This window comes from Elgaria multicarinata, chromosome 15 (assembly GCF_023053635.1).
Source record: "Elgaria multicarinata webbii isolate HBS135686 ecotype San Diego chromosome 15, rElgMul1.1.pri, whole genome shotgun sequence".
Classification (NCBI taxonomy): domain Eukaryota; kingdom Metazoa; phylum Chordata; class Lepidosauria; order Squamata; family Anguidae; genus Elgaria; species Elgaria multicarinata.
Window position 1 is genome coordinate 19,239,081 of NC_086185.1, and position 17,017 is coordinate 19,256,097.

The 17,017-nt window shown below is 43.1% G+C and overlaps 1 protein-coding gene across 1 annotated transcript in view; it reads right to left on the reverse strand.

The window, feature by feature from the left end:
* The window catches only part of PCDH11X (protocadherin 11 X-linked), a 700,409-nt gene that overhangs the window by 359,723 nt on the left and 323,669 nt on the right, over positions 1 to 17,017 (reverse strand). Inside the window, exon 4 of the mRNA XM_063142140.1 lies at positions 12,579 to 12,650. Within this exon, the coding sequence (XP_062998210.1) occupies positions 12,579 to 12,650 (72 nt within the window). The remainder of the gene's footprint in view (positions 1 to 12,578; positions 12,651 to 17,017) is intronic.

Consider the following 17,017-nt stretch of genomic DNA (forward strand, 5'->3'; position numbering starts at 1 on the left):
TGTAGCTAGGGATTGGACAATCCATTAAACTTGAGCTCATTAAACTTCTCTGATTTCTGCCTCGAAGCTCATCCCACTTATGACTGTGAGCTCAACCCTTTCATTCATACAAACATTTATGCATATTTAGCTTCAGATTTCCCCCAAGACTTGCATTTTGGGGAACATTCTCCCCCAAAGGTATACACTTTTCTCCCATTGATGGGAGTGTGCTAGTGCACTTCTTTCCCCTAAAAGGAACACTCTTCCCTGGATATATATCAAACGCACACATTATCGAACACCCTTTTCTTTTCTCCGCAAATCGCATTGCAAATTTGTGTCCACACTCAAGTGCAGGAGGTGTGAACTGGGTAAATTCGAGTCTGAAATGAACGGGGGGGAAAAACTCATACATCCCTAGTGGCAACTGAGAAATATATCACATTCTTGGTACACAGGAGGTCCCAAGATCAGTTCCGGGTATCAGGACGTACAGTAGGCCTGGCCAAGAAGACTCCTGCCTGAAACCATGACTGGAGAGTCATTGCCAAAGAGCCTTGGCTATGGGGCAGTATGCAAACGTAATAAATAAATAAATAAATAAATAAATAAATAATAATATCATCATCATTATCATCATCATCAGTGTATAGAATGCTAAGCTAGATGGGCCAGTAGTCTGATATAGTATGATGTACTTACTACTATATCAGAGGTGTGAATAATTGCTATGGGAGGTAAGCTGCTTCATATACGACAACAGATATATTTAGAGGAGGTAAAACTAATATGGATTCCACCCCAATGGAGGCTGGTGGGTCAGATTTCAGTGGGGCTGTGAAGCTATTCTGAGCTTCAATCAGAATCATGCTAGAACTCTAAGGGATACATCCAATCTACAGAATTGATTTTGGGGGTAGAGTTCATCACTTTGGATAGCTCCTTTACAGTTCTGGCTGAAAACTAGAACGGATTCACAGCGTCACCAAATTCAGAGCCACCAGCCTCCCCTGTCCCACCTCTATCTGAATTGGTCCGCTCTCCTTTCCCTGATATTGTATTTATATCATTCCTTTATACCCCACCATTCAAAATGAAACCTTTCAATGGTGGCTTACAACGGAACAGGAAGTTTGTAATGCATAACAGCATAAGATGTTTTAAACCCAGAATTCAGAGCATAGAGACAACAGGGCAATTTGTATTTTTGTCATTCAAATGACATGTATTACTCCTTAAGCCCAGCATACTGAAGTTACATTTCCATGTTTTCCTCTCCACTCACCCACACATCACACGTCTGGCTTTTCTGCGGGGTGGGGGAGCAGCCACAAAAGCAAAACAAAACACAATTTCCACCTCCTTTGAAGGGACTTAAATCTGTATGCCTAGCTCTCTCCAGCTGCAGGCTGTTTTGAATGTAGACAAATTGCCAGAGCTGATTTTGTCTAGAAAAAACTGATTAGTGAAACCCCTGTGGATTCTTTAACTGTACCGTTGGCAGCCTAAGAGATTAGTGAAGCAATTGCCATCATCAAATTATTTACTGTTAAAATATTGGATTAGGGATGTTGTTATCCACTGCTGAGATTACAACGTGATTCTGTAAAGATGAGAAAGGAGGAAAATAAAGTTACCCTCAATCATCAGTAATTAGGATTTGACTTTTGAGTTACTTTTCCATCTCATTAAAAAAAAAAAAAAGGAAAAAGGGAAGAAACGTGTCGACTTCTTCAAGATTTACTTGTGCTCTTTACAAAATCTCCCCCTAACTTTGTATGCCAAGATAGGGTTCACACTGAGATGGGCGAAATCCCCCTGAGAAATTCCACTAATCTTATTAAAACGAATTTAGCAACATGTAGCAACAGATCTACAGCTCTTTAAATGGAACAGGATATTCCAAATTAGCCTCCAGGATCACTTTGGGCAATAAATCCAATGGCAGTTCACAAACCCTGCCCTGGGAAATGTCAGTAGTCGAATCAAAATCCTTGTCACTAGCATTGAAATGGGGAGTTACCCTGAGTAATCACACTTAGGGATATATGTGAATTTTGTTTTTGGTTCACAAATCTGGGAGGCTGACAACAGTAAGAGGGAAATGGTAGGGGATGACAATGGTGGTAAATCCTCTTGCCTCTCATGTGATCGACTCACTAGTGCCGGGTTTATTGCACTGGCCTTAAGAATATAAGAACAGAAGTGGAACTATGCTGGATCAAACCAAGATCCATCTAGTTGATCATTCTGCTCACATAGTGGTCAACCAGCTGCCCACAGGAAATCCCCAAGCAACACATGAATGAGAAAGCACCATCCCACCCAAGTTCCCCAGCAACTGGTATACATAGGCATACTTCCTGTGATACTGGTGGTAGTGTATAGCCATCTGGACTAGCCATTGATGGTCCTCTCCTTCAGGAGCCATTTATAGCTTTCTCCCCATTATGGTAATACTGTTGAGTAATCTTCTTTTACACTATTTCTCTCCCCCCCCTCCCACTCCATTATATTATTAGGAGTTTATGTTGTAAACTGTCCTGTATATTTTAATAGAAAAGGACATGTGTTGATTTAAGTAAAGTGCAAAGAAAATATACCCCTTGCCTGTGTGCAACTTCCACAGTGAACATTCTAGATAGTCGTGATGTTAAATCTTCTTCTTCTGTGAATGAAATACCTCCAGTTACACCCAATGAAGGATCGTTTCCCTCCTTGGAATTCTGCACCCCTGTAACCCATGTCTAGTACCCTTCCCAGAAGCAGTCACTCAAACATTTGCTAAATCCACTGCTCTAAGCATGTCTTGTGCATGTTCCTGTATTACTAGTCAATCACTTAACCAGTGGCAACTGTTAATATAAAGAACCGACATACTGCATTTATCAGTTAAGTCCATCCTATAAGAGCCTCGTGTGGCGCAGAGTGGTAGAGCAGCAGTTTCTGCAGCTGAAACTCTCCCCACGGCCTGAGTTCAATCCCAGCAGAAGCTGGTTTCAGGCAGCTGGCTCGGGTCGACTCAGCCTTCCATCCTCCCGAGGTCGGTAAAATGAGTACCCAGTTAGCTGGGGGAAAGGTAATAACATTCGGGGAAGGCAACAGCAAACCACCCCGCTATAAGGCCTTCCAAGAAAACGTCAGCGAAAGCTGGCGTCCCTCCAAGAGTCAGTAATGACTCAGTGCTTGCACGTGAGGTTCCTTTGCTTTCCATCCTATAAAGCATTCACAGATGTCCACCAGCTGGAAATGATTACAAACGAGGTTTTAATCACTGGATGTTGAAGACTGGTAAGAAAGGGCTGCACTGAAAATGCTTTATGAATGAGTAGGCTGACCTTCAGGGTCACTGGTGACTTGGCTTTGGTTCTAGGGGAGGGTTCATGGATATATGGTGGCCGACAAGAGTGCCCATATATTATTGAATCTATTGAACTGGTTTCCCCGCATGTAGATGCCAATTCTGTTTGATGTATACTCACTCTTGGGCTCTGTGTATTGGCAATGTTCATGCAGCTTGAAAGGCAAGGACATAGGCACCATAAATTACATTGCAGACCCTGGTCTCTGTACCCTTTCCTGTACTCCTGTAATACATCCAGCCATTTTTTGAAACTGATCTGCCCCCTCTAATATAAATTAGGTCCGCCTGGCACCTACACTGTACTCCTTTCGTCGCCAGCTGAAGACCTTTTTATTCACTCAGTATTTTAACACTTAATTTTAACTCAAATTTAAATTATACTGTTTTAACTCTGTATTTTAACCTTATATCAATTTTGCAGCGTGGTTTTATCCTGGTTGTGCTTTTTATATTGTATTTTGTATTTGTGTTTTTAACTTGTTGGTTGTTTTATGATGGTTTTAATTTTTGTGAACCGCCCAGAGAGCTTCGGCTATTGGGCGGTATAAAAATGTAATAAATAAATAAATAAATAATCAAATTTATTGAAGGATGTCAAAAGTATGCAGGAGGAGTGAGTGAGCTGCAATTGATGCCATGATATATTGGCTCTTCTGGGCATACAGGTAATCTGGCAGATGATCATCAACTTACCACCCCCACCCCCACCAACACCACCACTTGCAATGAACCAATGTGTCTGTAGGGAGGCAGAGAAATTAGATTGCAAGCTTGTGTTAATCAACCTTCTACTCCAATCCTGACCTGTCAATGCTCCAAACTATCCCTACTCTCTTTCCTGAGCCACTTTTTATTCACAGTCTACAACCTAGTTTGTGCAATCACTGGTTGCATGCCAGCCACCACTGCAAATGTTCAAGCTGCATGGCAGGCTGGTGGTGCCACAGCTTAATGTGGTGTGTGAACCTGGGCAGGGTGGCATGTTGCCATAGGTAACAAGCACCCAGAATGCATGGCTTACACTTGGGTTCTAAGGTGGCTTGTTAGCCATGGCAGCAAGCCACTCTGCATGGGTTCACACATCATGATGAACTGCAGTGACCACCCACCACAGTTTGAATATTCACAATGGCAGACACCATGTGCCACAACCCTTTGTGGCTTATTTAAGTTGTGGTAGGCACCAGCAATCATGAAATGTCTCTTTATTCATTTTTCAAAGTCTATGGTCTCATGCTTCCTCTGATGCCACCAACTTGGATGGCTTTAAAAAGGCATTAGATGGATTCATGGAAAATAAGGCTATCAATGGCTACTAGTCAAGATGGCAATATATTGCCTCCAGTATCAAGGACAAGTATGTCTAAGCATACCAGTTTCTGGGGATGACAAGCAGGATGGTGCTATTGGACTCATGTTCTACTTTGCAGTGGCATCTTATTGGTAACTGTGTGAACACAATGCTGGACTACGTAGGCCTTTAGTTTGATGCAGCACGGGTCTTTTTATGTTCATATGTCACCAATAATAACAGCTGCAAATACAGCCTGTGAGAACTGCATTGATAATGTGATTTAATTGCTAGCAACTCCATCAGTGTACCTAGAGTTTTACTAAGTAATGTAAGAAAAGAGAGACCAGTTCGTGCCTCAGGGCATTTACACTCTGAATGGCATGTGGCCACTTGCATGCAACAAAATGGCGCAACTTGTTACATACTTCCAACATGGTACCCAGAGCTCAAATTGGTTTGTTCTATCTTTCACTCTTTCAGAAACAGAGATCTGATTTGACATCCTTTGATCTCTGCATCCAAGACACCACTGTGGAAAATTGAATTTAAAAGAGATTGCTCCCCAAGCTGAAATAACCATAGACAGACTCAAAGTATGTCAAGCTAACTGACCTCTATAAAATTGAAACTGCTTATTGGTCTCCCTAACAGGGAAGCAGAAACAGCTTTGCCAAATGCTGACATAACTTACCAGCCATGTGCTTAATCAGGGCAGAGGGGAAAATAACAGAAACAATACACGTTTAATATTTTAATAAGCCTTGTACACAGCTCAGAAAATGTAAGACACAACTTTGCTCTATTTTCCAAGCTTGGATTTATTTATTTATTGAATCCTTTGCAAATACTTGGCCTACGCCTTTACCATGAGTGTTTGTGGGATGACTGAGTAATGTCAAGACAATTCTCCCATCATTGCCATTCTAAGATGGATGTGTATTATCTCCTAGAATGATCGAAAGTTCCTAGGTCTAAGTGTGTGTGGAGAGTGTGGGAGGTGCGATATCATAATGCAGGGGTGTGGGACATCAGATCCGAGGGCCAAATCCGGCCCCACCCAGGCACCAATCCAGCCCTCTGGGAATACCCCAGAAGGCTATTGCCATGAGTAGGCCTGTTCCCCTTAGGCTGGGGAAAGGAGTTTCAGGTGATCAATAGGAATCAGATTCTGAAGCAGAAGAGACGGCGCCAGAAATGTACCAGCCTACATGGGAAGAGGGGGAGGTGATTCTCACGGGCTCTTCGCCAGCTGCGGATGAACCTTTGCCAGACCTTATCACTGAAAACATTAACAACACACAGTCTGTGGGAAATAAGTGTTCTTCAGAGGGGGAGGGCACTTCAGGGATAGCCCTATAGTCCACCGCAGACTCAAATGGGTGGAGCTAAAAGAAGGTGAGAGAAGAGATGTGTATTGCCTGAATAAAGCTTCGTGGATTAAGTGGCAGTACTCTTTATTATCTCCCAATAAGGTGGGAGGTTTGGGGAAACATGACAGCTATGCCCATTTCCCTGCCCCCCCTCCCCCCCCTTAAATGATCAGTGCATCCTCCTAAGTATTGATCGTTTGGTGCATTTCTGGCTTTTGTGCATCTCCCCCGTGCCCTGCCCAATTCTAAAAGGTTGAAATGCTTCTGCAACAACACAGTTACCAGCACTGGGAACTTTATGCTAAAATGTGCTGGTATTTGTTTTTGTCTTTTGGCACTATTTCTTTTGCCTCTGGCCCCTTCCACCACTGAAATGATGCGCCCAAGAGCATCTTTGAGCCCTGGGGCTGAAAGAATTTTTGCAGACCTGCCATAATGCTACATATCCTGATAGAATGACATGAATAGCCAGCAAAGCCAATTGAAAGGGAAGGCAATGCTTCCTGCATCAGTTACATGAGTGATCCTGGCCAATCATGTATGGTGTAATCAGGCTTGGCTATATTTTGACTTGGTATAATTAGAGTTGGCAAACACAGCGATGTCGGGGGGGGGGGGAATTGCCCTCACTCTGAATAGGCATGTATCGTTATTCCCTTTTGATGTATTGCTTATATTTGCATTTAATGTAGTAGTTGCTTGCAATGTTTGAAAAGTCAGGATCCCCCTGCTCAATGTTAATGGTAATGTCAATGCAATGAGGATACAACACAGATGCCAGCAATCATATGGGGTGCGTGGGGAGAGATTGCCATCCTGCAGTTGTATGCAGGTAGAAACATCCAACAGAAGCAGTGAACAAAGCAAATGAGAGACCAGGGACATGTTCAGCTAGTTCAGGGTAAAAGTCGTTTAACCAGGCTCAATTCCTGAATTCCTTTGACTAAGAAAAATAGAGCAAGAGAACTTCCCTTCTTTGGGCACAGTACCAAAGAAAGATGTACACCCCTGTTTTAAGTCCTGCAGAAACACCAAACACTATTTACCTTTGTCTATCTGAGAACAGTGAGGTGGAGGAAGAACAGGAGAGGAAAAAGAAAACCATAGGGAAGGCGTTGAAGTGGTGTAGGGTTTCCTATTCCCATTGAGTTCTTCCTCTAACCTTGTTTATCATCAAAATGTAAGCTCCTCGGGGGAGCGAATGATTAGTTCCCCTTTGAGACCAGATAAATCCACCGCTCTACGTTCTTGTGACAGGACAAATACCATTCTCCAGTTCAGCGATCTCAAGGTACAGAGGCCCTAACTGGTTCTAGTCATCTGGCACAAATTGCTATATGGTTTATTTCCCCAAAGTTCAATTTGTAATGCAATGGTTTCAACGACATATTTGGACACATTCCAAACTATGGTACATGCAAAGTTCTCCCCCACCCTGCAAAATAATGTTCCCATTGCTGTTGCAATCTTGCATCATTAGAGGTGGTAGGAAGTTGCAGAGGGAAAATACGAGAGAAGGGGAGAGAGAGAGAGTAAACATGTTGTACTCTAGCTTTCCTGAAAGACAATTCAATTTCAAACTTACCGGCTCATTGGCCTCCTTATAGCACTGGCATTTGTAAAAAGGATGGTCCAGGGAAAACGCAAACTATGATTGAAGCTGAAACAACTAAACCACTAACAAGAGCAATAACTCTTGGTAAACCTACACCTGATGCCCAAGGTTGCTGATAATGGCTATATTCCCCCCAAATGTCAACTTCAGCACCAGTGTTCTTCCATGTACAAATATAGATAACATGCCAGACCTGTTGTTCAATTCAAATTATGAAACAACTACATATAGATTGTGAAATCTGCCTGAACTGTTCTGCTACCCAGGCTTACATAACGCAGCCTGAAAATAAAGTGTGTGCATTGGAATATGAAGGTTTACATACAGTGTAAGACTCCAGCACATGCACAAAACCTATCAACCAGTGAGCTAAAGCCAGAAGGTTTGTGTCACAAAGTGAATAGACATCAACGTGGATCCCCCAACCACTCACATAACCAGTTTATTATAGACGTTCATTTATAAATAATCAATGCATGTTATTATTATTTTCAACAAGGTGGCTTTATATTTGAAGCCTGTAAAGCACATGGCAGATTAGACAGCTTCTGATCATCTGCAAAATTCAGGTAGTTGTCTGTAAGCCCTACATTAACCTTTTAGGTATTTAGACTATTTACGCCTGTAATTTTGCACACACACACACACAGTCTCTTTATAGCCACCATTTGTGCAAAAGCTGCCTTTATGAAAAAGTCTGTGCTGCCATTTTGCAGTCCAGCAGAGGAGTGGGACCCCCCCCCACACACACACACTTGCCCAATTGGATGCAAACTCAGTAAGGCATGGGCAGCAGTCTTTGCACTCCAGTCCGAGGAAGACAGGGGCAAGCCGGTGAGAAATTGCCAAGTTTCGAGCCCAAAATGAACAGCCTAGTTATTGGCTTCCAAGTGGGGTGTAGTGGCTAGAATGTTGGACTGGGATTCAGGAGATCCAAATTCTAGTCCTCACTCAGCCATGGAAACCCACTGGGTGACTTTGGGCCAGTCACAGACTCTCAGCCCAACCTACCTCACAGGGTTGTTCTTGTGAGGATAAAATGGAGAGGAGGAGGAGGATTATGTACACTGCCTTGGGTTCCTTGGAGGGAAATGGGCAGGATATAACACAGGCTTCCAATTCTGGCTTGTTTAGGAATCATTAACCTCAATTTCCCAATATGGCCATAAGAGGACATTACAGTTAACTGAACCTTCCTGGCTTCTTTTCTCACTCGTGAGAGGGCTCACTTGATTATCCAAATGTAGCCACAGTGTCCCTAAGCAAGGTGGTATGTGTTTCCTGAAAAGTTGGTATAGCGTGAAGAATGTTTTGGTGAGAGAAGAGTTGAGAAAGCTTAATTTTGGACAGAAGGTTCTGCTCTTAATGGGCCTTAAGTGAAGAATAGAGGATCCATCAAGGGACTTCTTCTACTGCCTTGCCCAACCAACTGCAGCCATCCTATTTTACTACTAATGTGCGTCGATAGCTAAGTTGGTGCATTCCAAATGGTACTCTAACCTTTTTTTAGCTGCCATTCCATCTGGCTACTTCAGAGGAAATGGGTCCACTCCGTTGGCTATACTGAGTGACTAACTCCATTGGATCCTTTTTCCTGTCACTTCATCCATTCAAGCTTGTCAGTATAAGAACTCTGCAGTTTTGTTAAGTTTATAAGAACTCTGCTGTTCCCATGTTTGCTAAATGCCATCTTCCCTTTCCTTCATTCCCCCCCCCCTTTTGAGCCATTTTTTTAAAGTTGAAAGTCTGCCAACAGACTGGTATGTTATTGAACTCAAATAAGCCATTCTGGAAACAGAATAAAAATTGGTAAACATGACTAACTGACTAACTAACTAGATGTGAGCTCAGGGGAACACACCTTGTGTGAAGACTGTGTGACACCACCACTAGGCTCTGAAACTTAACTAAGATAGTTCAAAATGAAAAGTACGGCAAGAGAGCAATAAACAGCTGTGCAAATTATCAAGTAGAAATCTAGACTAAATCTAGTTGCTACAGAGTGAGGGGGGGGAAAACATACACAAAGCCTGTCAAAACAGGAAAAAGTATTATAATTAAAATCCTCCCATGTCTGACAATGTGGAAATAATAATATGCAAAGAAAGTGCAGATTTTATGTGAAGACACAAAGCAATTTGAAGCACTGTAGCCAATCAAGAAAGTATCCTCTTATAGCACATTATATGATCTTCAAGTTAAATGTTGTGCATCAATGTCCTCATTCATCAGTTTTCCCATCCCTTGAATTGTGAACGAACATAATTTCTTTTCTGGTGGGTCAAAACCAGTGGACCTTAAGATTTTAAAATGTTCAACGGATAAGCCTTCGCCCTTTAAGCTGTCATTCTGCAGACTTAAATAGAATTCCATCACCAGAGTTAATGAGCTGCTCATAATTTCCACAGACACTAACTTAATTTGTACATTTCCGTTTGTCATTGGGCTCGTTAGACGCTCTGCACCACTGCAACTTGCCTGACTACAGACTATGGGCTAACTCATATGGCCATACCCATTCAGTTTCCCCCCGCCCCTATGCACACATGTACTGGGAATAGTGTGCAGGGCCATACATTATATTGTCTATTTGTAGTGTACATACATTAAAAGCCATGTTGTATCATTGCCCTGAATGGATGAGCTCAGCCATGAATCACAAGCATGGCAACGTACAGGGTATAGCAAATAACATCCTTCTTGGCTACAACAAAAATTGACACGTTGGATGAGCTAGTGACGGGAAAACCCAATGTTCATTTTTGGTGCCATGAAGCCACATGGACATGATGGAAAGGTGAATGTAAACATATAATATAATATTGACGTATTGATAAAGAAGGTAAACTGTAGGGCTGTGCACACACCGAACCGCTTCGTATCCCAATCCAGACCTTCCAGATCAGGCCTGAACCAGTTCAGGTTGATCCAGACCCCCCAGAACCAGATCCAGAGTGAGATCTGGAGGTCCCGATCAATATTTGGATGCCATTTCCCACCCCTTCCCCACTTAACTGTCTAAGCTGCAGATGGCAGAGGCAGATAAATGGGTAAAGGGGACAGAATGACATCCAAATAAGCCTCCCTCCTCCTTCCCCACTTACCTGGCCCTGCCGCCATCACTGCATGGACCACAGTGGTGGCGGACGATGGAGCCAAGTAGGCCCCCCTCCCACCATCCTCATTTACCTGCCTCCGAAGCTTCTGGAATGTTCCAAATCAATTTGGACCATTCCGAACTCCTTTAGGTCGATCTGGACCTCCCACGACCTGCTCCGAAACCTGGTTTAGGAGGTCCGGGTCAGCCCATTCCACATTGGATTTGGGGATTTGAAACGGAGGGGACCACACCCCCTAGTAAACTGTGGCCATGGTAAGGAATTTGACAAGTTGGCCAAAGGGCATGTGACAAGAAAGCCTGTGCAAGGAATTTGTAAAGCTGGTTCAAGGGCACTAGCACCCATTCCCTGCCTAGAGATAGACATGCATAGTTGAACCAAATATTTTTCTCATGCTCACTTGGTACTTGGCTGATGCAACCTTCTTGTAAGTTAACCTTTATCTATAAAAAAAAACCTTGCCTGTTTCTGCTCAGGCAAAGCAGACTGAACCAGTTTGTTGGAGGAAGTCTGTTCTCCTGAGTACTCAGTTATCTGATTAAAGCCTTGAATAAAGACCAATGCTTCTGAAAGAATTTCTTTATCAGTATACTATAAAAGATAATGCAGAATGAGCCACCAACCGCCCCAAACTCATCTCTCAATGGCATTGATAGTTTTTTTGAGAATTCCTACAGAATATTACACTCACAGAGACACACACATCACCCTCAATTGGTTTTGTAAATATTTAAGAGTCATGGTATCAATGACCCATTGAGTAAGGTGTTGGGGAGGAGACCACATCACTTACCAATGTAACAATTGGGGCGGAGGACTGGTCCATAAAGAGAGCATGCAACTGTATAAAACATTTTGGTGGATAGCATCATATCCAAAGACAAGCAAGGGTTGCCAAGTTTGGATGCTCTCCCTTTGGAAAACCAATCAGCAAGCCACATACACAAATACAATAAACATATTAGGAAGAACGCCCAGATTTGCTTGCTCCTATCTATCGGGCTCTTTGATGATGTGCACATTGAAGTGGTACAAGTCCAGGAATGGATTTACCACAGGCTCAGCATCAGCGCACAAGACCCTCAGGCAACTGTTTTGGGTCCCAGCACTGGAGCAGGGCCCATCGGTACTGGTCTCTCACACCAGAGGGCTGGGCTGATGAGTTGTTATTTAATTCATTATTTTCACGAGTTCGGGCACCCCCAACATATTATTACTCTGGGGCATGCAGAGACTCAACGTGGCAGCTTGTGTGTGTTTGCCGCTTTACTCAGTTTCCACTATTCCCAGGTAAGTCTGGATCTGGGAGACCACCAGTGTTGCATGGGGACACCCATTTTGCCAGCCCCCTACTAAATATAGAGCCCTCCTTGATGACATGGCAACTGCTTTTGGATAACAGGACAAAGATCAAGCATCAACTAAGCTGGAAACAGGGTAATCTAACTCACCCTTCCCCAACCTGTTTTGGAAGGTGTTTTGAAATCTGGGTCCCTCCAGATGCTTTGCACCACAGCTACCATCAGCACCAGCCAGCATGATCAATGCTCAGGGATGATGGGAGTTATAATACAAAACAGCTGATGGGGGCCCCAGGTTGGGGAAGGCTGCCCTATTTCCTAGGAACATTCTTATAGGAATAACCCTGTTTCATTTTTGGAGCAGGATCAGTGTGTGTGTGTCAGAGTGCACATATCTTTGAAGGATGTCATTCAATGGAGCTCCTTATCAGGGTGTTATATGATGGTCTCAAACCAAAGCATTTGCAATACAAGTCATCCTCTAGGAGAACATCAGCAAAGGAGAGAGACTGATCTTAAATACTCTTGCTTACCTGTGGCTGAGTCCACGACTCTAGACTTGTCTCTTTTAGCGGTGTCTGTGGTCTTCCCACTTCTTTTGAATGCTTTTGAAAAGAAAGAGAAATACTAATAGTCAATAATACGACTGACTATTCAGCATACCATTGTGAAGGAAAAAAAATGAAAGAGAGGATTGGCACTGTGAAACAGAAAATCATTAAATATAATAAACAAGGATTGTTGTTAAAGGATTGTTTTTGTTATAATAAACTAGAACTGCCCAGGGAGCTTGTGAACCACCCAGGGAGCTTCAGCTACTGGGCGATATAAAAATGCAATAAATAAATAATTGATTTTCACAATCCAGGCCTACTGAATTATAATTATTTTGATGGATAACTGGAAATAATTGGGCATGTCCAAATTGTGTCTTGACCGGATGATCCCCTTGCTAGGCCTGGGAAATGTCCTGGCCTAAGGATATACTTTCACCTTATAGATATACTTTCACCCTGGTGTAGCAGGGGCCTGGGTCATTTCCTCTACCTTCACACAGTCACTATAGGAACAAAAAAAAAAATAGACAAAGATAAGGAACTGATATAGCTGAAGAACCAGATCAGCTAAATGAAGGTGTCCACATGTTGTCATTGAATTATTCATGTGATCCTATTTTAAAAAGAAAGTTGATGCTATCAATCCTACATGGGAATAGAAGACATAGGCAGGGGGATAGCTTTATCAGATGAAAGAATCTGAGTTCCTTTCCTTTCACTTTTCTTTCACTGTGGAAAGGTGAAGGGAATCAGGATGGTGCCAAGGTCTTGGACAGCAGTTCAGCCTCTCTGGGGCCTTAGCTAGGCCTAAGGATTATTCCAGGCAAATGGAGGGGTCGTCCCTGCCTGCTCCCAGGATCCCCTGTGTGTCATTTGGATGCAGAGGGATGATCCCGGGACAATCCCGGTATATAGGCCTGGTCTAGCCATGGCCTGAGCCTCTTGTTCTTGAATCAGAAGAAAAATAGTTGACTGTGTTAAAACTAGAAAGTGATGGGTGTCCTGCTTTACAAAGGACGACCCTCTATCTGAAGGATTGTCCACTATGAGTCCAGATTATAGAAGAAGGAATGAGAAGGGTGTATACATGTGTTGAGTGAGAAGTGCTAGAATTTGCTCATCAGCACTTTGCACCTGGTCAGCAGATTGACCAAGCCCACAGGTCATCTGGTCACAGCCTTGACCATGGTGGTGAGATGGATTGTATTTCTATTCAATAATAATAATAATAATAATAATAATAATAATAATAATAATAATAACAACAACAACAACAACAACAACAACCCTGCCAGCTTAAAAGACCTGAAAATAAGATTTCTTCATGTTGTTCCAAGCCCCACATAGCAGGTAATTGGAAGCTATGGCAGATGCCTTATCTGATGTGTCCCATGAGCAGTTATGAGGTTGTGCAAAAACACATATTGTGCTTGCTTACAAGTTATCCTCCGTGCACTCATACTTTTCCTGGATTTCAGTCTTCCATTTCCAAATCAAGTCGTGGCAGCTGGCAGAATTTCCATAAATTATCATTTTTGCATTAAAAAAAAAATCACACATTACAGCCACAAATTATGCAACTTTGTGCAAATTATGACTAAAAATCACACAAATTAAGCAGATTATGACTGCAATTTGTGCAAATGGCTCCCGTGGGTTCCATATCGGGGATCCTGTGGAAATGGTGATTATTCTTTTTTTAAAAAAAAGAGTTCATGGATTTGATGGAAAAGGCCATGGCTCGGCTTGCAAATGGTGGCCTGGGTAAATCTGATGAGCTCCAGGTCCAAATTCCCCCATTAGGATTAACTTTCTCCCCCACCCAAAATCAAGGGGGGGACGGTTAATCCACACTGACACCCCAATCAGAATTTAGCAGCAAATGAGGGCAAAAATAAAAAAGTGAGGCAGTTCCATTGGTACGTCTCTAGTACCATGTCTATGGGCATGACTACACCTAAGGGTGTAGAGGGAGGGAGGGGGAGGATCATGGAATTACTTGCTTCCGTAGCCCTCCCCCAGCATCTAGATGGCTGTGCGACATCCCAGAAGAGGGACATCATGGCCAGCATTTTTAAAAATATTTTGTTTTTGAGAAGAGAAGCCCTGTGTGTGGTGAAAAACAACAACAACACACTCAATCCCATCCCCACCAACCCAAGGAGGTTGAAATTGCTGCCCCACCCCACCCCTATGGGCATGGAGCCTCCCCGTGCAGCTCTGTGTCCAGTCCTGCTACTCATGGGGAAGAAGGGATGACCCGGGAGCAGCAGCCACACCATCCACGTTCCTCAGAATGGTCCTGGGACCGTAGGCAAAATCGGATAACTGAGGTCTCAGTTATCCCGGGAAAAGGAGGGGTCATCCCTGCTTGCCCGTGGGATCCCCTGTGCATCATTTGGATCTAGGGATAACCCCGGGATAAAAGTATGGTGTAGACATGCCCTTTGTTGGCTGTCAATTGGTTACCCTATGCATTCTCCTTTCTAGATCATCTTTATAAGCTTAAATATTGTAACAGGTCACACACACACACACACACACACACACACACACACATGGCTACTGCATTCTCTTTAGTATAAGAACTGAAAAACGGGCCACTTTCTTCAAAATTCCTTTAAAAACAGCAGCACCATGTTGGCAAAGATGTGGAACTTAATCACTGTTTGCCCTTGCACCTTCACGGATTCTGAAGCCATCGCTGACCTCCAAATTAGAGCGAAATAACTAAACGAGTATGCACAAAATATGGAAAGGCTTCTGACTCAAACGAACTGAAGTCCTCATGAAAGAACACCTTTTGCTGAGGCAGCCCATTCTCCCCTCTCTCCTCCCCAGTGAAATTACAGCTCATTTTCCAGCCACCTTGCAAAACCTGCTAATGTGCATAATGATTGCTCAACGCTGCCCATAAATGTTCTGGGTTTTATGAGCACAGGGACAGAGGTGCCATTGCATCCTCTGGAGGATCTTTGCTGAACTCTAGTGTGAGTGTATTTGCGCCTACTCACTAGAAACTCCGCCTGAGATGAATGGCAAACACTATGTTTCCGCTAACACAGGGAAATGGCCTCTGCATGTTTTGTTCTTCTTGCTTTTTCTTTCTTCAAATCAAATGGCATCATATGGTAGGATAATAGATTTGGTAAACAGCAAATGCATCCTCGGAGTTCCTGAAGAGCACTGCCTGGGCTTTTCCAATAACACTAAAGTATCCGAGTGCATGTTAGCTGGAAGCATTAGGTAAAGCTGGAGATAAATGAGCAAATAAATATAGCTATCCTCATGTAGTGACTGATACACCAATAATAATTGATACAAGGTCTCCTTCATAACATTGCAAGTAATGCACACTTCATTAAGGGCACTGCCATTGAGAGGGGCCAAGTAGCTTGTTTTTCATATATTTCCCTGGAATGGATTTCTTGGTGTAAGGACATGGTTCTGCACTTATAGGGAAGCATTGCACATTGCACTGCAGAGAGGGAGTAGAAGGAAGAGGTCAGAAAGCTAGAAGAAAACAATGATTATTCGGGGGGGGGGAGAAATGTGTGGTTCTCCAGATGTTGTCAGAATGTAAGTCCCATCTACCGTAGCCAGCATAAACAGTGGCAGGCAATGATTGCAGGTATGATCCAACAACTTTTGGAGGACCACCTCTGGTTTAAATGGACAGAACCAGTTTCTTCATGTATACACATCTCAAAAAGCCGCGTCCTTTCATTGCATGTATTACACACTTATGCCACACTGAAGCTTCTGCACGAAACACTGAGACCACCCTTCTAGAATCCTTTGTTTATGTTCGCATTACTCTCGTAGATCTGACATTTAAACTTAATACACAGAAGAAAATTAAATCCATAATGAGATGAAGATGCTATGATTGATTCCAGCCTGAATGTTACATTATGGCTTTGGCGGCACAGTTACAACTCCCAAAGCCCCAATCCCGGCACCGATAAAAAATTTCCCTGGCAGCGAGGCATGGTTGTTAGCAGAAATCAGGCTCACATAATGGCATGCTTAACTAAACCTCAAGTAACTTTTAAAACTATAGTCCTTTGAAATAACCTACAAGTGTAACTGGCAAACAGATTCAATAAGGATGTTTGTAGAACATGGAAGGAATAGTGCTAACTCCGACTACTCAAAGACTGTCAGTGTCAAAGTGTGGGCAAGTTACCCACTGACAGGTTGGCAAAGGGGGACCAGATCGTCTATTTAGCAACATGATCCTCAGGGTTCGAAATGTTGAACAAACACTTCAGAGAACCCCGGTTCCACTGCCTGCTTGCTTGAGGGCCAAGCAAGTGCTTTTAACACAGATGTAGCCCACACCTCCTTTTCCTGACTCCAATTTTTGGCAGAACTTCCTGAGCAAGGAAGCGGGGGTTGGCAAGTTGGGTGAC